The sequence below is a fragment of the Ictidomys tridecemlineatus genome, chromosome 1, assembly GCF_052094955.1.
Source record: "Ictidomys tridecemlineatus isolate mIctTri1 chromosome 1, mIctTri1.hap1, whole genome shotgun sequence".
Taxonomy (NCBI): domain Eukaryota; kingdom Metazoa; phylum Chordata; class Mammalia; order Rodentia; family Sciuridae; genus Ictidomys; species Ictidomys tridecemlineatus.
This window is the reverse complement of record NC_135477.1, coordinates 246,027,504-246,051,516: the sequence shown is the minus strand read 5'-3', so window position 1 is coordinate 246,051,516 and position 24,013 is coordinate 246,027,504. Positions and strand designations below refer to the sequence as shown.

At 31.2% G+C, this 24,013-nt stretch overlaps 1 protein-coding gene across 4 annotated transcripts in view; it reads left to right on the top strand.

Moving 5' to 3' along the window:
* The window catches only part of Rictor (RPTOR independent companion of MTOR complex 2), a 116,030-nt gene that overhangs the window by 75,762 nt on the left and 16,255 nt on the right, over positions 1–24,013 (top strand). For all 4 annotated transcript variants that reach the window (XM_078017788.1, XM_078017782.1, XM_078017785.1 and 1 more), the window contains 22 exons: positions 72–139; positions 4,195–4,277; positions 5,430–5,517; positions 6,043–6,133; positions 6,235–6,301; positions 6,439–6,519; positions 8,261–8,361; positions 10,598–10,763; positions 11,037–11,138; positions 11,253–11,299; positions 12,320–12,455; positions 12,843–13,042; positions 13,734–13,860; positions 14,168–14,332; positions 14,497–14,573; positions 15,014–15,092; positions 19,234–19,343; positions 19,674–19,761; positions 20,935–21,027; positions 21,392–21,498; positions 21,994–22,223; positions 22,932–23,940. In XM_078017788.1, coding sequence (XP_077873914.1) covers positions 72–139; positions 4,195–4,277; positions 5,430–5,517; positions 6,043–6,133; positions 6,235–6,301; positions 6,439–6,519; positions 8,261–8,361; positions 10,598–10,763; positions 11,037–11,138; positions 11,253–11,299; positions 12,320–12,455; positions 12,843–13,042; positions 13,734–13,860; positions 14,168–14,332; positions 14,497–14,573; positions 15,014–15,092; positions 19,234–19,343; positions 19,674–19,761; positions 20,935–21,027; positions 21,392–21,498; positions 21,994–22,223; positions 22,932–23,940 — 3,315 coding nt within the window. The remainder of the gene's footprint in view (positions 1–71; positions 140–4,194; positions 4,278–5,429; positions 5,518–6,042; positions 6,134–6,234; positions 6,302–6,438; positions 6,520–8,260; positions 8,362–10,597; positions 10,764–11,036; positions 11,139–11,252; positions 11,300–12,319; positions 12,456–12,842; positions 13,043–13,733; positions 13,861–14,167; positions 14,333–14,496; positions 14,574–15,013; positions 15,093–19,233; positions 19,344–19,673; positions 19,762–20,934; positions 21,028–21,391; positions 21,499–21,993; positions 22,224–22,931; positions 23,941–24,013) is intronic.

The following is a 24,013-nucleotide window of genomic DNA, read 5'->3' as shown; positions in this document are numbered from 1 at the left end:
TAAAGAAGCATCAAAAACTCATTTTATCTTAACATTGTATGCCTTTGATACTCTTCCCCACTTTTAAACAGAGAAGACAGAGAAGCACGGTTTCTAGCCAGTAAAATGGGAATCATTGCAACATTCCGGTCATGGGCAGGTATGTTACTCTACATTACTAGTCCATAACATCCAAGAAGAGAAACTTGACTGGTTTTTCAAAAGTTAAGTTATTATTGCTGCATCTGATTTAAATTTTAATGTTGTTTTACTTTACACTGTTATTAGAACCAAAGAATTCATACAAAATAATTAAAATATAGTGGGGAAAATTTGTAATAGTGAATAGGAAACAACTAGTTTTTATTCAGTATACATGTATATTAACTTTTTATTTTTTTTATTTAAAAATTTAAGTCACTGTGCTAGTTCAAGAAAAATTAAGAGGCAATTCAAGAAAAATTAAGCATGGTGTATTACCCACTCATCAAAACACACACCCCTCAAAAAAGCAAAACTTTCTTGTTAGCTAGATATGTAACTAAAATTTGTTACTTAAAAATAATGTAGTAATTTGGGTATAGACCCAGGAGAGGGACAGCTGGGTCAAATGGTGGTCCCATTCCCAATTTTCCCAGAAATCTCAATACTGCTTTCCATATTGGCTGCACCAATTTGCAGTCCCACCAGCAGTGTATGAGTACCATCCCCCCCACACACATCCTCCCCAACACTTATTGTTATTTGTATGCATAATAGCTGCCATTCTGACTGGAGTGAGATGAAATCTTAGAATGGTTTTGGTTTGCATTTCTCTAATTGGTAGTGATGATGAACATTTTTTCATGTATTTGTTGATTGATTGTACATCATCTTCTGAGACAATTTATAATAGCTAAACTGTGGAACCAACTTAGATGCCCATCAATGGATGAATGGATAAAAAAAATGTGGCATATATACAAAATGGAATATTACTTAGCAATAAAAGAGAATACAATCATGGCATTTGCAGGTAAATGGATGGAATTAGAGAAGATAATGCCAAGTGAAGTTAGCCAATCCCAAAAAACCAAATGCCGAATGTTTTCTTTGGTATAAGGAGGCTGATTCATAGTGGGATAGGGATAGGGAGCATGGGAGAAATAGATGAACTCTAGATAGGGCAGAGGTATTGGAGGGGGAGAGAGGGAGCATGGGGTAATTAATGACGGTGGAATGTAATGATCATTATTATCCAAAGTACAGATATGAAGACACAAATTGGTGTGAATATACTATGTATACAATCAGAGACATGAAAAATTGTGTTCTGTATATGTAATAAGAATTGTAATGCATTCTGCTGCCATATATTTAAAAATAATAATAAATATGATTTGTCATAAATATCCAGATAAGTTCTTTAAGAAGTTTGAGAATAGGCATTTTACCAATTTTATCAATTTCTGTGGAATAAAAGGCAAATGTTTTTTCATGAAATAATACCACCATTGCATTATTTTCTATTAACAATTACCTCTTCCTTCTTGGTTTCCTAGAATAATTGATGTAATAGCCTAGAAAGGAATTAAGCAATTTACCTAAACATTTCTATGTACTTCAGTAACTGTACCTGACAAAAATATTTTTTCCATCCAAATGTTTATTCCAGCCATAGATTAAGCCCCTTACCAGTATATTTCCAGGGACTTCTGTCCTCTAAATACATTGGTAAAAAGCTGTGCCTTGCTATTTTTCAAAGCTGCCTATTTTCATTGCCTTTATGTTTATAGATAAAGGATTTTATAAGGATCTAATAGTTATATATATTTTTATATTTATTTTAACCTGTTTTCTGTTGCTATAACAAAATACTGAAACTGAGTAATATGTAAAAAAGTTGAGGTTTATTTAGTTCACTAGTTCTGAAGACTGAGAAGTCCAAGAGCATGGTATTGCCATCACATTGTGAGACAGTGAGTGTTCTAACATGGGTCTCTCTTCCTCTTCTCGTAAAGTCATTGTGGGACTTCACCATTGTGACCTCATAGTAATCCTAATTACTTCACAAAGACCCTGCCTCCAGATACTCAATATAAAGTTGGGGATTAGGTTTCTGACACATGAACCTTTGGCAGACACATTCAACATAGAAACCAACTCAGTCATCCTGCCAAGCTTAACTTTGTCTTACTCCAAAACTCAGTGTAACTTTGTTTTTTTGTAGTTAAATCATTATCCTTTATCATCTCTTATTAGAGTTTGAGAAATACCATGTTGATTATTTAAACAAATAATTTTACATATTATGTTTTGATTTGGATTTTAATTCTGAATCCAAAGAGAACATATAGATTATTCATAAACATGTACATGAAGATTGAACATCCTTAACACAAAGTCGGAAGTGCCCCACAATCCAAAGATTTTGAGTACCTACATGACACCACAAGTGAAACATTTCATAACTGTCCTCATGTGATGAGTCATAGTCAAAACAATAGTATACTAAGAATACCATATTAAATGACCTTTAAGCTATGTGAATAAAACAAATGAATTTCATGATTAGACTTGAGTCTCATATCTAAGATACTTCATTAAATATATGCAAATATTCAGAAGTCCAAATATTTCTAAAATCTGAAACCCTTCTGATTCTAAGCATTTCAGATAAAAGATACTCAATGTGTATATGCTTAACATATACAGGGAACTTTACAATCCTATATGACTTTTTCCAAAACATGTTTTATTTTATTACAAAAAAAATTTTTTTAAATTTTACAGTGATCACACATGTATGCATTCCATGTATTTGTTTTATTACATGTCTGTTTTCATTCCTTTGTGCCTTCATCAGTCCATCTTCAATACTTTTCACTTCTAAATATTTCAGCATGTACACTATTAGCTCTTCAGTATAAAATACTGCTTTATATTCCCATTAGTGATATTTATGAGTTGCAGTTGCTTGGCATCCTCATTATCATTTGGTATTATCTTTAATTTTAGCAAGTTTAGTAAGTAGGTGTGTAGTACTGTTTCAGTCAGCTTTTTCACTGGTATGACCAAAGGATCAGACTAGAACAATCATAGAGGAAGAAAAGTTTATTTGGAGGCTCATGATTTCAGATGTCTCAATCTACAGACAGCAGGTTCCATTCCTTGGGGCTTGAGGTAAGGCAGAACATCATGGCAGGAGAATGTGGCAGAGGGAAGCAGTTCACATGATGATCAGAAAGCAGAGAGGGAGAGGTCTCCACTTGCCAGATAAAATATATACCCCAAACCCATGCCCCTACTCCAGCCTCCTCCAGCCACACCCTACCACTTCAATTACCTCCTACTTAATCCCTGAGGGGATTAATTCACTGATTGGGACAAGACACTTACAAGCCATTTATTTCTTCCTACTTTGTCATCAATGTAAGCTTTTGAGGAAACACCTCGTATTTAAACCATAATAAGTACTATCTTACTTGAATTTCTCTATGACTAATGATCGGCATTTGTTGGCTGGTCACTTTTTAATTTTTTTTTTGTGGTACCAGGAATTGAACACAGTGGTGCTCAAACCCTGAGCCACACCCAGCCCTTTTTATTTTTTTATTTTGCGATAGAATTACCCTTAATTGCCTAGGGCCTTGCTGAGTTGCTGAGGCTGGCCTCAAATTTACAGTCCTCCTGCCTCAGCCTCCCAATTTGCTGGGATTTCAGGCCTGTGCCAGCATGCTGGCTCCTACATATCTTTTGTGATAAATAATTTTAATTTGTTCAAAATTGTTTTAGTTCTGTAACTTAAAACTTTTTATTCATATTATTTAAACTGTTGCTTATACTCTTCTGTTTATTCAATAGATTTTAGAATTAAACTTTAACAAATGTCATACAGTTTTTGACTTTAGACTGGGGCATATTAATAGAGACAGACAATATTGTCTTATTCTTTCCTAAGGTCTTACTCTCAAAGAAGGAGTCCTCAGCCAACGGGGCTTTTATCAATTTCTGGATATGAAAAAGAAATTGAAGAAGGAATTTAAGTGTACAAAGTTATTGGTAGTCTCTAATTAGTAGGGAAATAACAGAATGATTATAGTGGATTTCACTTACATGATTTTAATTATAATAGTATAATTTAGCTTGGAAAAATGTTGCATATTTTGTTAAGACACATTACTATAGGATTATTTTTGAAATTTATGTCTGATTTTTTCTTTTTATCATCCTTAGGTATTATTAATTTATGTAAACCTGGAAACTCTGGAATCCAGTCTCTAATTGGAGTACTTTGCATACCAAATATGGAAATAAGGGTTGGTAAAAGTTATTGTGATTGTTTTATTCCTGGACCTTTAATAGAGGAAATTGATTATTTTTTTTATTTCAGGTGATGTTTTTTCCTCATTGTTAATTTGTATCATAGAGCATTTTAAAAATACATGAATATTTAATACTTAGTTAAACCCTAAGTACCACAGCAATCACTGAAAATACTACTGTTAGGAATGATGATTACATTAAAAATTGATATTTAATTATGCTTCATTCATTAATAATGAAAGCAAATAAAAAGGTATTCTTATTATAAAATGTTCAAATACTACAGAAATACATTTAGCCAAAAGCAAATGTATATTTATCTTCCTTGAAATTTATATTAGGTATTTATACTATGAGTTTTTATTTTGAAGATGGTGATTTCGATTGAAATTGAGTTGTTTATATATTGATTTATTTGACATATCTGTAAATTATTGACTTGTAGGGAATTTGTATTAAACAGCTAAAAGCACATTGAATTTAGAAGAGAACATAATTAACTCAAATGATTCCTTTTATTTCCTCTTAAAATGTTTTTGTTTTGATTTTTTTACTTTATTCCTTCTTTTTGCCTCTTTCTTTTATTTTTTTCTCTGTATGAACCAAACCTGGAATTGGAAAATATTAGAAAATTTTGTTCAATTGTGCCTTGTTTAAACTATGAAATAAAAAGCATTTAGATAATAAAAATGAAAAGATATGATTGTAAATGGAGAAATCTCTGAGCAAAGAACCAAAAAGTGGGGTTATTTGGTTAACTTTTTTTCTTTTTCTTTTCTTTCTTTTTTTTTTTCTTTGTTGTTGTTGTCGTCATCATAACTCAAACCCAGGGCTAAGCAAGTGCTCACCACTGAACCACACACCAGCCCATCAGTTAACTTCTTGCCTTATAGGTGGGAAAGAACATGGAATCTGTTTTCATTGTACAATAGGGAAAGATGTTTTTTGAAAAGTTTAAATGATGTATGTAGTAAGAATTTAGTAGTTATCACGTCTCTAATATAGGCTTGATACACTAATTTTCCAAAATAACAATAGTTCTGTTTTTATTTTTTATTTTTAATTCTGTGAACAGAATTTTTTTAAGTCTTTAAATAAAGATTTATTTCATAAAAATAAGTAACCATATTTGTTTGCTCTTATAGCGAGGTCTACTTGAAGTGCTTTATGATATATTTCGTCTTCCTCTACCTACTGTAACAGAGGAGTTCATAGAAGCACTTCTCAGTGTAGGTAAGTATTAAAGAGCATTTGTACCTATTTATTGTAATCTTTAAAGTGACTTATCTAATGGAGACGAAATACCTAAAAGGTGAAATACTAATATTGAACATCATTTTTTTTTGTTAGTGCATAATTGTGGCTTGAAAATAACATAAAAATGAAACTTCAGATTCCTAAAACCACGAAATTTTTAATTTCTTCTTTACCATCCTATCTCTTATAAGTGAAAATGAACTTAATAGAAAGATAGGCCAAGAAATTTTTTTTTAAAAAGACAGAAACCTATGTAATCTTAGATTATCTAATTTTTATATTATTTTAGCCAAATGACAACTAAGTTCCAAAATAAAGGAAGTTAGGTGTTCACACTTTACATAAAGTTTTTTTGGTATATCTTTTTGAGTGTATTATTTCTTAACCAGAGAACTCCTTGAAATACTTGATATAGTCTGATTGACTGATGATTCTTACAGTTACCTGAAGTGCTTCAGTGTTATCTAATCTTCTTTAACTATGTCATTTTAAAAACTTTAGATCCAGGAAGATTCCAAGACAGTTGGAGGCTTTCAGATGGCTTTGTAGCAGCTGAGGCAAAAACCATTCTTCCTCATCGTGCCAGATCCAGGTAGAATTTAAATATAAACTTATTACTGCTACTGTTTTTATATAAGACTGTGTAGTATATGAAACATTCTTTAAATTAATTCTATGCTGTTTTTTGTCCAGGCCAGATCTCATGGATAATTATTTGGCGTTGATACTCTCTGCATTTATTCGTAATGGACTTTTAGAAGTAAGACTTACACACTTATTTTATTCTATTTTGTTTATTTTATTTTTTGTACCAGAATTCTTTCCGAGTGAAAATCACATCTGATGCATGAATATGGTCATGTATATTAATTTACAAAAGTATTTTAATTTTCATAGGGTTTGGTCGAAGTGATAACAAACAGTGATGATCATATCTCAGTTAGAGCTACCATCCTTCTAGGAGAGCTTTTACATATGGTAAGTTTAGCAACTTCTGATTATATAGTTCATTCTTTTTTTTTTAATATAATTTTGTTTTAGTTGTTAATGGGCCTTTTTTTATATGTGGTTCTGAAAATCGAACCCAGGGCCTCATACTTGCTAGGCAAGGACTGTACCACTGAGCCACAACCCTAGCTCGATGTTTCGAAACTTTTAATATTATAATTTATAAAATCAATCATTTGCTTTATATTAACTCAAAAAATAAAGTATATTACCTGATTTTATAAATAGAACAAATATAGAAAATACCAAGTACTGAATGTTAAGATTTTTATACTCATTTTTGATATGGATATTTTAGTCCTTTAAAAAACTAGGTTGCTTTCAGAAAGATTTCCTACCCAAAAAGCAAGAAATTGAAATTAAAAATCTAGAAATATTATTTCAGTCATGTAGAAATGTAATCAGTACATTATAGCCAATGCCTGAATTTTAGAATCCTTTTTGCAAAAATATTCTATAATTTCCTTGTTTGGACATCAGTGTTTCTGGTAAATTTATAATCTGAGATTCAGAAAATCCTTTTAGTTAGGGCTGGGAGGCACTATGATTTTCTGATACTATCTACCCCTAGTACTACTACCACTACTGCTATGTATTATTAGAAGCTAGAAAAATAATGTGATTATTCTTTCAACAGATTAAGCAAGGAGGGAACTCTGCTCATTTGCATGCTATATATAATATTAATTTGTATTTCTAGGTCACCTACCACTTAGTAAAATAGTAATTAAAAAGAATCACTTCAAATTCATCACAAAAGTGATCCAGTGACAAATCTTTTAAAAATTTTGTTATAACTTGCTTTTATTGGCAGAAATTTGTTTTGTTTTGGCTTGTGTTCCCTTGTTTTCTCTCTGCTGCCACATTTTTTCCCCATAGCAACTAGCCTATGTATGTGAGTAAAACAAAAGAGAGTTAAACAGAGGTTAATGTTGTCTTTTTTTTTTCTTTTTTGATCAGTGAATTATTTAGCTACTTGTTTTCTTCTCCTTCAAACTATGAAAGAATTAAATACTGTTTCTTATGAAATCATTTCCTGTAAGGAATCAATATCCAGAATTATTTGCTTTTATAAATTTTATCTCTTTCCTTTTGGTCATATTCCAGAATTCTGTGATTCTCTTGAAACATAAAAGCTGGCTAATTTTAAATATAGCAGTATTAGTTCATTCTGTATCATTCTTACATCTTTTCTCTTTCATATTTAATTAACTTCCCTATCCTCATTGCTAGAAAGCAGGTTGGGTGTGAGATTTTGTTTGGAAAGCAGAAGTTAGTAAGTTTCTTATTTAACTATTGAGACAAACCTATTCTGAGAAGTGTTATTTAAAACTTAAGTCAACTCATAAATTTTGATATTGCATGTAGCATTTTAAATGTTATTTTTAACATAAATTAAGTACAGTTCTATAATTTTTTGATATATAGTCCTTTCAGATGACTTAAGAATGGAGTTTAATTGACTAACACTTAAAAGCCATAATTTAATAAAGAATCAATGAAAATCAGTGGTTTTATTAATATTTTTCTGTATATTTTTTGTATTTCATTGTGAATAAAAGTAGATAAGATAAAATGATAAGTATTGCGAAAATAATTATGTTAATTTAGTTAAAAACCTTATAGTTTTCAATGGTTTTGAATATAGTATCTGCAAGTAACTTATAATGTAAACTATTTCTTTTTCCAAAAACCTCATGTTTTATTTCAGGCAAACACAATTCTTCCTCATTCACATAGCCATCATTTGCACTGCTTGCCAACTCTGATGAATATGGCTGCATCCTTTGACATCCCCAAGGAAAAGAGACTGTAAGTATCAGAGCTCCTGCAAAGCTTATGTTTAGTGTATTTAATCTTCACTTAGGTTACCTTCTGTTCTTTTGTTAAAAAAAAAATGTGGTATAGGTAGGTTATGTTTGGATTTCTTTAGAGAAGCTTTATAAATATGGGGTAAAATTAATAGTTCTCAAATATTTAATAATTTGTATTTTAAAATACAAAGTGTTAATAGTGTAGTAAATCACCTTTTTTCCCTTATATTTCTAGATATGGAACTTATTACCACATGATGTTATTTGAGAATTTTTTCAGTTATTTTATGTTTCAAGCAGCAATTTAAGCTCTTTTTAAAATGTATATGAATTATTTCAAATTTTTAAATCACAAAGTCTACCAGTATACTCTTTTACTTGTGTGGTTAAAAATGTTGAAATGTAGTATCCCCTATTACAGTCATAGCAGTCAATTGACCTCTTAATATAGAAAGAGATATTGCAAATAGAGAATTTATAAACAAAAGAATGGTGATATAACTACAGCTTTATTGGAATTTTAGTGCTAGTAATAGTATAAAAGGTACAAGATCTAAATGGGAAGTGCTAATAGGATTTTTACTGTAAATTTTTGGTGAAGATATGTCTAATAGGTATATCTTTATGTGTTTTGTTATTAAATGTAGATATTTTTTCTTGATAATAGTGAAATGTAGTTCATTAGCTAGTCAGACTATAGATTTGTATTAATAGTTATAATACATTCTTCAGAAGTTTAATTAGTTTAGCTGTATTAATATAAAAGTACACATATGGACCTTTCTATAAATAAATAATAAATTATTAATTTTGTCAATGAAAATACTATTACTTAATAAACTGAAGTTATTTTATAAACTGTATTGTAAACATTAAGGATGATCTCGGCTCTGACTTTAGGCTAATGTCAGTAATGGTACCTTTCATGGTGTTCTTTTGACTTTATATAGAAAACTCATTTGCATTTATATGTTTTTCTGAAGATGCTGTGCCAATTTAGATGTTATCAGGGGAACATATTATTAAGTAAAATAACCAATCAGAATAGAAAACTCCTTAGGGACTGAAGATTACATTCGTAAGAGATAGCAGCAATCTGAAAATATAGCTGTCTTTTTGTTGTTGTTGTTCAAATTAGTTATCCACAACAACAGAATGCATTTTGATTCATTGTACATAAATGGAGCACAACTTTTCATTTCTCTGGTTGTACACAATGTAGTTTCATTATGGAAAAATGTGCTTTCTTAAAATTTGGTAGACCTATATTACAGATCAAATTATGGTTACAAAGATACTATGTATAATTACAAATAAATACAGAAAATAGAGAATGTTCACTTGAATCTGGATCATTTGTTATATTAAATACAGTGAAATTATATTGCATCCTCACCTGATAAGCAAAAAAATCACTGTCAAGTGGATTAAGGACTTAAAAATAAAAAACAAAGTTTTAAAACTTTTATAAGAAAATATAGAAAACTAAATTTTTGACTTTGCAAAAGGAAGTCTTAAAACCATTATGTAAGAGGGGCCTATCACCTTAGAAGAAGAGATTAATAAGTACATGTTTGAGTCTAAGTAATCAGTGTTTCTTTATATAAGTCAATCTTTTGTATTTCAAATTTGACCTAGTATTTCACACTTTCACCAATAACCTATCCCTGAATTATGCAAGTTTTAATGAGTCCGTTTCTTGTTACTGTGAAAAATACATGAGAAAGACAACTTGAAGAGGATTTTGTGCGCCCAGTTAATAGAGGTTTCTGTCCATTGTCTGCTTCCTCCATTGCTTTGGGCTGAGATGAGACAGAACATCATGATGGAAGGGCATGGCAGAGGAAAGCTACTAAGCTCCTGGCAGCAGGGAAACACAAATAGAGTCTCTGGGAGCCGTGCACAGGAAATACCCTTTCAGAACATGCTCTCAGTGACCTATTTCCTCCAAATAGGTCCCACCGCCTGTAGTTTCCATGGCCTCTCAATAGTTCATTCAAAGTATTAGTCCATCACATGAATAAATCCAGTGATCAGTTTGGAGCTCTTGTGATCCAGTCATTTCTTAAAAGCCTCACCTCCAACTATTAGTGCATTGGGGAGCAAGCCTTCGTGAGGCTTTTAGGTAACTCTAAAATCACTTTCAAGTGGATATCCAAACTATAAAGTTATCAAAATGATTGCTTTAAAAAGATGCCTATCTTCCTGCAGCATTAATTGATTTTTCTTGTTAGGCGAGCCAGTGCAGCACTGAACTGTTTAAAACGCTTCCATGAAATGAAGAAACGAGGACCTAAGCCCTACAGCCTTCATTTAGATCACATAATTCAAAAAGCCATGGCAACACATCAGAAACGGGATCAGTATCTTCGAGTTCAGAAAGATATATTTGTTCTTAAGGTACTGGCTAATTCTTAACCCCTGAAGTTTAGTATACCTGTACTTACTTGTTTTAGTTTTGCTATTTCATTTGTAAAAATGGATTTCAGATTTCTAGTTTTACAATAACTAGACAGTTTAGAACTGGATATTCATAACTTTTTAAGATTAAAAACTTTGAGGATCTCTTCTTCAGTGAAAAAAAAATTCTTTTTATTTTTAAATTTGAACTTAGTTTTCTGATGTGAGGACAGTTGGCCTTAATTATCCCTATTCCTTTGTGGTGATTTTTAGGACACAGAGGAAGCTCTTTTAATGAACCTTAGAGATAGCCAAGTCCTTCAACATAAAGAGAATCTTGAATGGAATTGGAATCTTATAGGGACCATTCTTAAGGTATGACAAGAAACTTCATGGTGAAGTATTGATTGTCTTTATTATTAATTATAATTTATTACAGTTATGTGTTTAGGAGTTGATAAATACATGTAACATGTTATTTTTTTCTAGTGGCCAAATGTAAATCTAAGGAACTATAAAGATGAACAGTTGCACAGGTATGTAAAAACTATTATATAAAGAACTTGGATAAAGTACTAATTAGTGTTTTAAAGATACATACATTTTAATAATTTGTTTTTAATAGATATATACATGCATTTTATGTGTAGTCTTATTTTAATTAATCAAAACACATCAGCTAATTCTTTTTCTAGTTATGTATATTCTCTTAGTTTTAGATCAAAGGAATTTGTTGAGATAATTTTCCTAACTTGGATTAATACCAACCATGTAGTGGTCTTAACTGGGTATCAAATGAGGGCAATATAATATACAATATCTACTTTTACTCATGTCAGACTTTGAAGAGTTATATATTCTTGGTCTTAACACTCTCTTTAACCCATACCATTTGTAAAACATGCTAATGGTCATAGCATATAGAACACTTCAGACTACTGTGCTGTTCTCTCGATGTGTTTTTACTTCAGAATTTCAGCTAACCAACTGATCCAATACTAATATCATTGGATAAGAGGGTCTTACTTTGTATTTAAGAAGTTGTCATTAGCATTTTTTTCAGTGTGTTCACATTCTCATGTAACTTAATATCTATATCAAGTTCTTAGGAATACACAGAACATAAAAATTACGCTGAAATTGAGAAGCTCAGTACTAACTTTTCATACTCCTTGAGAACAGATATGATGTCTTTTTGAAATTTGTTTTCCTAACTCCTGGACCTGGCTGCCACTATTGGATTAGATTGTAGTGCATGAAATTAAAATGAGCTAAACTAGAAGGGAGAGTACAACCAACCAACCCAGTATTGGAAGTTATTGAAACATTTACAAATTATGTCCATAAGTTCAGTTGCCTGTAAAATTTTTATTCCTAAAGACATTCTTTACTTTGAAAATTTTTTTGATGAAATAAATGTACCAAATGTGTTTATTAAGTTTTTAAACCATTTGCCCCAGTAGTTGAGACAAAATATATTCTGCATGACCTTTGGTGAAAATTTTAAAATTTATTTTGGTTTCTCACTTTCTTGCTAATTTTATTTTGATCTTTAGGTTTGTAAGAAGACTTCTTTATTTTTATAAGCCCAGTAGTAAATTGTATGCCAACCTGGATTTGGATTTTGCCAAGTCCAAGCAGCTCACAGTTGTTGGTTGCCAGTTTACAGAATTTCTTCTTGAATCTGAAGAGGTAAGCACTCTGAATATTCTCAGAGCAATTTTTTTTTTTAATTGAATTTGTCCCTCTTCTCTCACTATTACCACCCTCTGTTTTGGCTTTATTTCTTGGTAGACATAAGGATATATTTAGAAACATAAGAAATTAGTCCAGATCAGACCTAGATTTGAATTCCAACTTAATAACTAGCTGGAAATGAGACTTTGAACAAGTTATCTGCCCTCTATGAGATTTGTTTAATTTACTCTTTTGTAAAATGGAGAATATATCCATTTATAGGTAATGTTGTGTCAAATGGGATTGAAAACAACAAGTGCCCAGTGATTATTATCTGTTATTAGAAGCTCATGGTTGTTATTAAATTTTGTACTTGATTATTTTTTATTTTTTTGGTTGTAGGATGGACAAGGATATTTAGAAGATCTTGTAAAGGATATCGTTCAGTGGCTCAATGCCTCATCTGGAATGAAACCTGAAAGAAGTCTTCAAAATAATGGTTTATTGACTACTCTTAGTCAACACTACTTTTTATTTATTGGAACACTTTCTTGTCACCCTCATGGAGTCAAAATGCTAGAAAAATGCAGTGTATTTCAGTGGTGAGCATCCCTAGATTTTGTTATAGCGTGTACCTAAACTTTTATTTATTTTTGAGTACCAGGGATTGAACTCAGGGGCATTTAACCACTGAGCCATATCCCCAGCGTGTTTTTGTATTCTTATTCAAAGACGGGTCTCACTGAGTTGTTTAATGCCTTGCTTTTGCTGAGATTGGCTTTGAACTCCTGATCCTCCTTCTGCAGCCTTCCGAGCTGCTGGAATTGTGTGCTTACGCCACCAAGCCTGACCTAAACTTTATTTTTAATTTGGATATATGTTATTCTTTTTAGTCTGTAGACATGTGTTTGGTTTTATTTTTAAAAATCAAAATGTTTTAATTGTTTTAAAAAATTGTAAATTAGCTTTATATGGTATTTGACATTAAATGTTTTCTTTTACAAATGCTTATTGATATTAGGAATTTAAAAATACTTGTTGACTTGCATTTATACCTCTTTACCCACACATAAAAAAGTGGAATTATAATGATGCATGTATTAATTAATTTCATTGTAGTAATCATTTCACAAGGAATATATAATATCACATCATCACATTGTATACCTGAATATATGAATTATATATACTTTATTTTTCAACTACATTTCAATAAAGCTGTGAAAATTTGTTAAATTAGTGAGTCAGTATAGTAATTTCTAGTAACCTTCATTATTTTCTTCCATTTTTTAGCCTCTTAAATCTTTGCTCCTTGAAAAACCAAGATCACTTGCTAAAACTGACTGTTTCTAGCTTGGACTATAGCAGAGATGGATTGGCTAGAGTCATTCTATCGAAAATCCTAACAGCAGCTACTGATGTGAGTACATAGGCAATAAAACTGTATTTTAACAGATACTTTGTAAATTTTAGACTAACTAAAATTATAGATTCTAAGAATACGGGATATGAATTCAGTGTACTTTAAAATTTTAGTTCCTCTGAAGAACTCCACACTGTGTGTGTGTGTGTGTGTGTGTGTGTACACACATTATATATTTTTTAAATCAAATAGTATGAAGCTCTTAGATGGAAAGAAAAGTATGTTATTTTACTAGTAATAAATAAATATTGATGTTAAGGATTAGACTATCAATTTCATTCTTTCTAACCTTTTATCTTTACAGGCCTGCAGGTTATATGCAACAAAACACTTGAGGGTATTATTGAGAGCTAATGTGGAATTCTTCAATAATTGGGGGATTGAGTTACTAGTAACTCAGCTACATGATAAAAACAAAACAATTTCTTCTGAAGCCCTGGATATCCTTGACGAAGCTTGTGAAGACAAGGTGAAGGTTCATTTTTAAATAATGATATACTTGGACATGAATTTCTATTAAAATATTTGATTTTAATTGACAGTTTTATGAAAATATATAATACATACATTTTGGAAAAAAGAATGGGCTATCTTTATATAAATGTTAATTTGTCACATAATATTCTCTTTTAGGCTAATCTTCATGCTCTTATTCAGATGAAGCCAGCTTTATCTCACCTTGGGGACAAGGGTTTGCTTCTCCTCCTAAGGTAAATTTTAAGTAAATCTTTTGAGGTTATATTTTCTGTTGTCTTCTCTTTGGTAGTGTATGTTAAAGTTGGATTCAAATCTGAATAGGAACAGTACTCTGAAAGAGTTTACCTTTTATCTTCTGAAATATGCCTATTTTAATTGTACCCATTCTTTAATATTGAAACTCTGTTCGTTTTTATTCTTGATGTTTTGTTTTCTGTTTTTCTCATGCTTTTCATGGCATCGTCTTTGTGATTAGGTTTATATGTATTTCAAAGATTGAAAAAACATTTGTAATTGATATTTTGGTAAATTATAGTTGACCTTTTCACTTTAAAGGGTAGCTTTTCCTAAAATCCTTTATCTCTTTAATCACATTTTTTGTTTGAGTTATTTTAGCTCTTTAAAAATATTTTACTGGACCCTTTATTAAATTATGACTTGTTTTAATTTACAGATTTCTCTCCATTCCAAAAGGGTTTTCCTACTTGAATGAAAGAGGTTATGTAGCAAAACAGTTGGAAAAGTGGCATAAGGTAACTTCTTATTGAATAAAGTTTTCATCCTGAGAAATGCATTTGTAAATTTAGAGAGTTTTTAAAATATCATCAATGTTTTAAAATTAATGAGATTAAATATTTAAATATTCATATGAAGTCAAGTTCTAGTCCTATGTATTTAGCCATTTTTAAGTGTAGTTATTTCTTTTATAGTGAAATGTTGACTTTATGTATCTTATTGAAATTTTGCTTTAAATTCATTTGATTTTATGTATTACTTGTAATTTGTCAACACTATTTTACCATTATTTCTTTTATTCCTTGGGTCCTTTATACAGACTACAACTTTGCATGTGTGCTTTCATGCTAAAACAATTTTCCAAATGAAGGAAGATTGAAAACTATTCTAGTTAAGCAAATGTAATCATCTAATTAAGCTTTATTTTAGGATGTTACTTTACATGAATCAGAACAAAGTTCTTGTTGTCATAGGTAGTAGGGAAACTACATAAGAACGGGGTACCTTGAAGGTATAAGACAACTTCCTAGCTTTTCTTTAGCTGGTTATCCCTGTGGCTTCATTATTTTGTTTGTAGCATTATAAATTGTTAAAGCATCTTAGAAAACCCATGAACAAAACAATCTAAACCATTGTAAATATTTTTAGATTTTCATCATTTAAAACCATTTATCATTTCTTTCCTATCCTTTGTTTAAATAGTTTTAGTTTATTACATTGTCTGTATTGATCCATATTTCATAGATTTTTATTTATTAAGAGTACTAAAGTAGACAGGCATGATGGTGCATGCCTGTGTTCCCAGAGACTCCAGAGGCTGGAGGCAGGAGGATCTCAAGTTTAAAGCCAACTTGGGCAACTAAGTGAGACCCTTTTTCAAAAGAAAAAATTAAAAGAGCTTGGAATGTAGCTCAATGGGAGAGTTCCTTTGGGTTCAATCCCTAGTATGAGTAAAAAAGAAAAAAAAGGAAATGAAAAGTCCTAAAACTTTAAAGCATTCAGTTTCAGGTGTGAAGTCTCAATAATTGATGAATTAAGGAGCTGAAATAACACGTGATAATTTTATGTTTTAAATAGAAGACATTTAAACCTATTAACATGATGAAATTGATTGCCATATTAGACAAATTAGGAAATTATTTAGCAAATTTGGTGTGATGCTTTCAGGTAACAGGGGCATAATAAAGGCACATGCAAGTGTACAAGGGAACACAAAGAAGAGATTAATGATTCTGTGCTGAGGGCCATTACAAGCATTGACCTTGGCAATTCTGCACTAGGGACCAGCAAAACAAAACTTGGACAGGCTCAATGGAGAATGTGATATTTTAAATAGTCTTGAGGAGTAAGTAGGCAAACAAATTGTAAAAAGAGTACTCAAGAAGAGGAGACAGAATAAATCCGTATAGGTTATTGAAACTTCATAAACTTGTGAAGAAAACCATATTCCAGTGTAGTTGGGGCTAGAACCAGTGGGTAATGGTAAGATGAGGCTAGAATGGTAAATTAGAACTAGTTTGTAGAATTTTTCAAGCTACATTAAATCATACTAAGGGATTCAGTTTTCTACTAGTGGGGAATCATGTAAGTCTTTAAATAGTTACCATGGTCAGAACTGTGCTTTGTAAACATGATGGGTTGCAGCATAGAAATGGAAGTCTGATTATCAAAGGAAAGGTCTAGGAATACTGACACTAGTATATAAGCAAGAATTGATGAGGGTCTAAACTTCATAGTGAGGTTGATAGGCAAGGATACATTTTCTAGGCATTTTAAAAATAAGGTAGACTGGATTTGTGGATTGATTGTATATAAGTGAGTGAGGATTCCAGTTTGACTTACAAGGTTTCTAATTTAATGACAGAATTATAATGGATCATCATTAAGAGATCATGATTACAAAAAGTGGTTTGTAGCATAAGGATAGTGAATTTTGAATATGTTGAATTGTTTTCTGTGGGATGACCTAGTGATGGTATCCAGGATACATTCGAAAATATGGGTCTGGAATTTAGATATGAATAGAAGATGACAGTATATAGTAGTAGTTAAAACATGAAATGAATGAGGTCACTAGAGAAAACATCAGAGCACAAAGAAGACAACATTTTCTCCTAGAGAACACCCTGGCTTAATAGGGAAAGAAAGGGACAAAGGGAAGAAATTATTAGGAAGAAGGGTTATAGCGTGGTGCATACTTGTAATCCCAGTGGCTCCCGAGACTGAGGCAGGAGCATAACGAGTTCAAAGCCAGTCCCAGCGAAAACAAGGAGCTAAGTAACTCAGTGAGACCCTGTATTTAAATAAAATACAAATTAGTTCTGAGTATATGGCTCAGTGGCTGAGTGCCCCTGGGTTCAATCCTTGGTACCCCATCTCCTCAAAAAAAGAATGGTATCAGTAAAGGATGATTCAGGAAGGAGAGGCCAGTGAAGTCACATTAGATCAAAACTGTAAAGCAAGATGTTAAATTAGATTATTAGATCATTGGTGAATTTTATTATAGCAGTTTTAGTAAAAATTGTAAATGGGCTGCATTGTAGAAACATTTAGTTTAAGCAGTAATGGAAAGTATAAAACCATAGTTTAATGTAATTTACTCTCTAATTAGAGAAAGGAAAGAAAACATTGTTTACCATTGGACTGAGCACTTTTTAAGTATTTTATGCAGTCCTCACAACAGTTCTATGAAATACATTCTGTCATTTCTGATTTGTGAATGAAAATGTTGAGGCTGACAAGAATATGCTAATTATAGATCCCCAAGCTTGAACATTATACTCTTTCTACTTTTGATTTCCTTCAGTAGATTAGAGCAGGTCATAAAGTAGGCAGACTGTTTAAATCTTAATTTTTGTTTTAAGGAGTGAGGAAGTCAGAATTTTTTTGACCTAGTGAGAGGAGAGACATAGTTGATGAAATGGATTCTTGGCAAAGAATAGAATGTAACAAAAGCACAGATGTGAAGAGAGTTGTCTGTAAAAAGTAGAGAAAACTCTTCCTGTGAGAAAGTTTGAAGATTGTGTAGAGGACTGTGAAAGTAAATTTGAAGATAGGAGGGAGGAAGTCACTTTTGCATTCCGTCTGTCAACCAACTCAGAGAGCTGACTTTTAGGGTAGCTGTCAACTCTTTAGGTTGGTTACTTAATGGACTATGGTGATTTTAGTGCATTCAGCCACATGTAAGTGTCCTATAGATACTTGTGTAATCACAGTAACAAAGTATCTAAGATGAAATTTTTTTCTAAAATTAAGAGAAACACTATCATTCATGGTACCAATTAGAGATTGATTGGTTTCAGAAATTTGGTTAAACATGACTTTCTTCCCTTAGTTTACTCCTATTTTATTGAGACAGTTTTTATCTGAGATCATTATTTAGTCAGATGTTGGCAAATTTTGACCCACCTCCCAGCCAAATAGAGTCCAGTGCCTGTTTTAGTGTGACCTTCTGAGCATAGTTTTTCTATCTTTAAATGATTGAAAAAAATCAAAAGAATAATAATATTTTGTGACAAGTGAAAATTTATGAAATTTATATTTCAGTGTTCATAAAGTTTATTTAAAATGCATATATTCTTATTTCTGTATTGCCTATAGCTTCTTTCTCTCTAAAATGACAGTTGGTAGGGTTAACAGATATATGGCCTACAAAAAATATTCACTATCTGACTTTCTATAGGAAAAGATTTGCCCACTACTAAAAAAAATAGACTTACAATAAATATATAGACAAATAGTTCATGACTCAAAACCTTATAAATAAATCATTGTTGACACCATCACATAATTATGATAGTAATTGGGTATTACCATTCTTTGGATCTTCTGTGTTTTTGACTCTTGCTAATTATGTCTATAGTGGTATTGTTTTTGAAAGCATTTTATCTTATAGTTACTTTTTATGTCTTTTATGTTTTTACTGTCTGTTTTTTAAATAAGCTGGCCTCAGATATGAAAGAAGTACTCTTCTTTTTCACCATTGTACTTGAAATTTGTTCTGTGTGGTCATTTCTCCTCTTTCCAAAATTTTTAAATTTCTAAACAGATTTTTTATTTTTCTCATAAACATGCTTTTAAAATTTGTTAAGTACCTGACAGAAGTTTTGTGAATGTTATTATGAAACTGTATGCAATTTAAGAAGTATTGTCTTCTAGGAATATAATTCAAAATATGTTGACTTGATTGAAGAGCAACTTAATGAAGCACTTACTACTTATCGGAAGCCTATTGATGGTGATAACTATGTTCGGCGGAGTAACCAAAGGTATGTAGTCCAGTCTGTGGAATAATTTATTATTAGTCCTTATTGTCAAAGTTAAAACCAAATTGTAAAATCAAATGTAATGAATCTTTTTTTTTTTTTTTAGTTTTCTACATACTCATGTTTCATAGGAGTCACTTTTTTCTAGTCCCAGCTCTCACCAGTATTGTGAGACCTAGTAAATTCTTATTTTTCCAGAGAAATCTTTATGCTATTACACTTCCATATTTTTATATATGTTGGGGAATTGTATTTTATCCAGTAAATTATTAATGTTTTAATTAGCATATTTAAATAAAGCAGTGGCTATCTTAAAGATCTTTATTATATTAGATTACAGCGTCCTCATGTTTACCTGCCTGTACACCTTTATGGACAACTGGTACACCACAAAACAGGCTGTCATTTATTGGAAGTACAGGTAATTTTAAATGATTATCATATTAAAAAAAAATCTTAATGTTGCTAAATATTATCTTTGAAAAAATTTTTCAGAAGCCATAAAGGCAGTGGCCTAATTGCTTTTATAGTTATCTGTCTTATAATTGACTTAAGTATTCTGTGTTTGTAATCCCTAAGAATATTGCTGGCTTGCATGCATTTCTCTGTTTTGTGTGTGACCTTTGGAAAAGCTAACTTGTTATGGAGAATAAGCAACCCAGTAAAGAGCTGAAATGCTTTCCTTTGTCATTTATTGGAAAAATTAAAATCTCCTTAAAAACATATTAAAAAAATAAGTTTCTTTCTTGCTCTCATTGGGAATTTAAACTGAACAGATTCAGTTATTGCCAGTTAGCAACAAATTGAAAAATCGCTGTTTGTGAACATCCCTATTCTTATATACTTCATGGAATATAATGGGTTTGGACAAGCATTTGTTCTTTGTGTAGTTTGTATATTCACTGTGTTTATAGTATGTCTTGTAACTAGGTATTTTCAATAAATATAACTTTTCATTTTTTCAAGAAATAGTTGTAGAAATATTTATGTGTATGTGTGAGAATGATAGTGATCTAGCAGTTTAGTTCTTTTTTTGTATCAGTGTTAAATCTCAGGAGGCCAAACTTTTGCATAAATATACTCTATAGTTTCATGTGTTTTTATATATGTCTATGAAGACTGTTAGGAAGATAACCTTATATTAATATTTGAAAATAAATTTATTAAAAATTTAAATGAATTGTTCAATGTTATTATTTATAAAATATGATAAAACCTAAGCATTAGTTTCTATTTTTAAAAGAAATAATAATTATATGACTTTTTACAATACTAGGCAATATGTACTTTGTGGAGCACTTTATATGTGATTATTAAATCATGAAACCTTATGAAATACATACTGTTATAATCCCTAATTTGGAAATTAGGACATCAAGGCATGGAGGGCAGAGGTTAATTGACTTTCAGAGTCACACAATCTAATAAGAATATGAACTCAGAACCTATGCACTAATGTTTTCTAATAAGATATTTTACATAAAATTACTTCAGAATTTTAAATGTGCAGAAATGAGTAAAAGCAAATCTTAGATTTAACAATGCAATAAGGAAGTATACTTAGGAGTACATTTATGTGATTTTTTTTTTCCAGAATATTATTACAGAACTGTGTCACAATGTTCGCACACCAGATTTGGATAAATGGGAAGAAATTAAAAAACTGAAAGCATCTCTTTGGGCCTTGGTTTGTAATAAAAACTTCTGTAAGATCTTCGCAATTTTTAGATTTTTTTTCATTTTTCCCATTAATAGTAAAATATTAAAATTATTTTTTTAGAACTTGCTTTTAAATATTCCAAAACTAACATTTTCTGCCAGTTTAAATATTATTTTTACACTGACAGAATAAATGATTAAACTTTTAGTTTTTATGGCTCTGGTTCTCTTGCTAAGATAAATAGAATATTAATTTATTTCTAACATTTCTTATATGAGAGTTTTTTCAGATTTTTCTCTCTCATGGCTTTAAATTTGTTTCTTAGTAGCTTGTCACATCTCTTAAAATAATCAACCTTGTATTTTCTTTAAGTATTTTTCTTTTTTTTCAGGGAAATATTGGCTCATCAAATTGGGGTCTCAATTTGCTACAGGAAGAAAATGTGATTCCTGATATACTAAAACTTGCAAAACAGTGTGAAGTTCTTTCCATCAGAGGGTATGTCATTTAACCCAGAAATCTTTTTAATCATATATTATTATTCATAAATAAGATATAAAGCAAAGTATTTTGTAGTTCATAACTGTTAGTTTACTATAAATTCTAACAAAGAGTTTAATGAACTCTGTAATATCTTTATTCCATTTTTATTTTAATATTAAAGTTTACCTTGTAAGTAAACAAGAAAAATGCAATATGTAATACTCTTCAGGAAGTCCAGTAATTCAATGCCCAGATATTCCATATTTGTACTAAGAACATGTTGTTTTTAAAATTTTGTTGTAATCATTACTTTCATTAGAAAGATTTGCATGATTTTGTTGCTAATTCATTCCTAACTAGTTTTAATATAAATTCTGCAGAAATTAAACAATTTTTAATATTTTTAAGGAAAATTCAGATGTATATATAGCAAATTGGTTGTTCTGTGGTTGCTCCAAGAACACTCAACCAGAAATTGAAAACTCTCATTATTACATTTTTTACATACAGGACCTGTGTATATGTACTTGGGCTAATAGCTAAAACCAAACAAGGCTGTGATATTCTAAAATGTCACAACTGGGATGCTGTGAGGCATAGTCGCAAACATCTGTGGCCAGTTGTTCCAGATGATGTGGAACAACTCTGTAATGAACTCTCATCTATCCCAAGTACCTTGAGCTTGAACTCAGAGTCAACCAGCTCTAGACATAATAGTGAAAGTGAATCTGCACCATCAAGTGAGTATTGTGATAGGTTCACATAAAGTTAGCCAATACTAATATTTGTGTGTAATTTCAAAACTTAACTGTATTTGTTTTATGCCTAATTTATTTTTTTTCTAAGCTACTTACTTACTGTTTAAACATCTTTATTTTTTAATTTTTTTTTAAATTTTAATGAAACTTTATTTGTATGCGATGCTGAGAATCAAACCCAGTGCCTCACATATGCTAGGCAAGCGCTCTACCCCTGAGCTGCAACCTCAGCCCTACATCTTCATTTTTTAGCAAAACAGTGCATTTTAAATTATGGAGTGTCTTATATAAGACACCTCCATGATACAGTGCTTACCTAGCATATGGAGTCTATACCAGCTGACCAAACATCCATGCTCAAGTATCCTTTTTCCCTTTAATTACATCTTGAGTATTTGGAAAGTCAAAGGAAACTTTATGTAAGCTGTGCCATACTGAGTCTTATAGCTTTTCTTTGGAATAATAGGAGTTTCTCATAATGACGTAATTTTACATTTTATTCAAATCTAAATGAGTTTTAAGGAAGCACTTTCCATGTGGCATAATGGTTTAACACAATCTTAATTTTCCCCCCAAATAACTAGTACAATTTAAAACAGATTTTTAAATTTTCTTGAAATGTGGTATCACTAATAGTGAAATGAAATTTTTATTTTTATGTGCTTTAATTAATTGACCCTTCAATCCTAGGTATGTTCATAATGGAGGATGACCGGTTTGGCAGCAGCTCTACTAGTACCTTTTTCCTTGACATCAATGAAGATTCAGAGCCAGCATTTTATGATAGACCTGGACCCATCAAGGATAAAAATTCATTTCCTTTCTTTGCTTCTAGTAAACTTGTGAAGAATCGTATTTTAAATTCGCTTACTTTGCCTAATAAAAAACATCGTAGTAGCAGTGATCCAAAAGGAGGAAAAATGTCATCTGAAAATAAGACAAGCAACAGACGAATCAGAACACTTACGGAACCCAGCGTTGACTTTAATCATAGTGATGATTTCACACCTATGGCCACAGTTCAGAAAACATTACAATTAGAAACTTCATTTGTTGGGAATAAGCACATTGATGACACTGGTAGTACTCCAAGTATTGGAGAGAATGACTTAAAATTCACCAAGAGTTTTGGTACAGAGAATCACAAAGAAAACACTAGCCGAGAAAGGTTAGTTGTAGAAAGTTCAACAAGTTCACATATGAAGATTCGTAGCCAAAGTTTTAATACAGATACCACAACAAGTGGCATAAGTTCAATGAGCTCAAGTCCTTCACGAGAGACAGTAGGCGTAGATGCTACAACTATGGACACAGACTGTGGAAGTATGAGTACTGTGGTAAGTACGAAAACTGTTAAAACAAGCCACTATTTGACACCACAGTCTAACCATCTGTCTCTTTCCAAGTCAAATTCGGTGTCCCTGGTGCCTCCTGGTTCTTCTCACACACTTCCTAGAAGAGCACAGTCCCTCAAAGCACCTTCTATTGCTACAATTAAAAGTTTAGCAGATTGTAACTTCAGTTACACAAGTTCTAGAGATGCTTTTGGCTATGCTACATTGAAAAGATTACAGCAGCAAAGAATGCATCCATCCTTATCTCACTCTGAAGCTTTGGCATCTCCAGCAAAAGATGTGCTGTTTACTGATACCATCACCATGAAGGCCAACAGTTTTGAGTCCAGACTAACGCCAAGCAGGTAAGCAAATATATATTTAAAAATGAAGAAATAGTGGTTGTATTTCAACAGATTTAAATGTAAAACATTATTC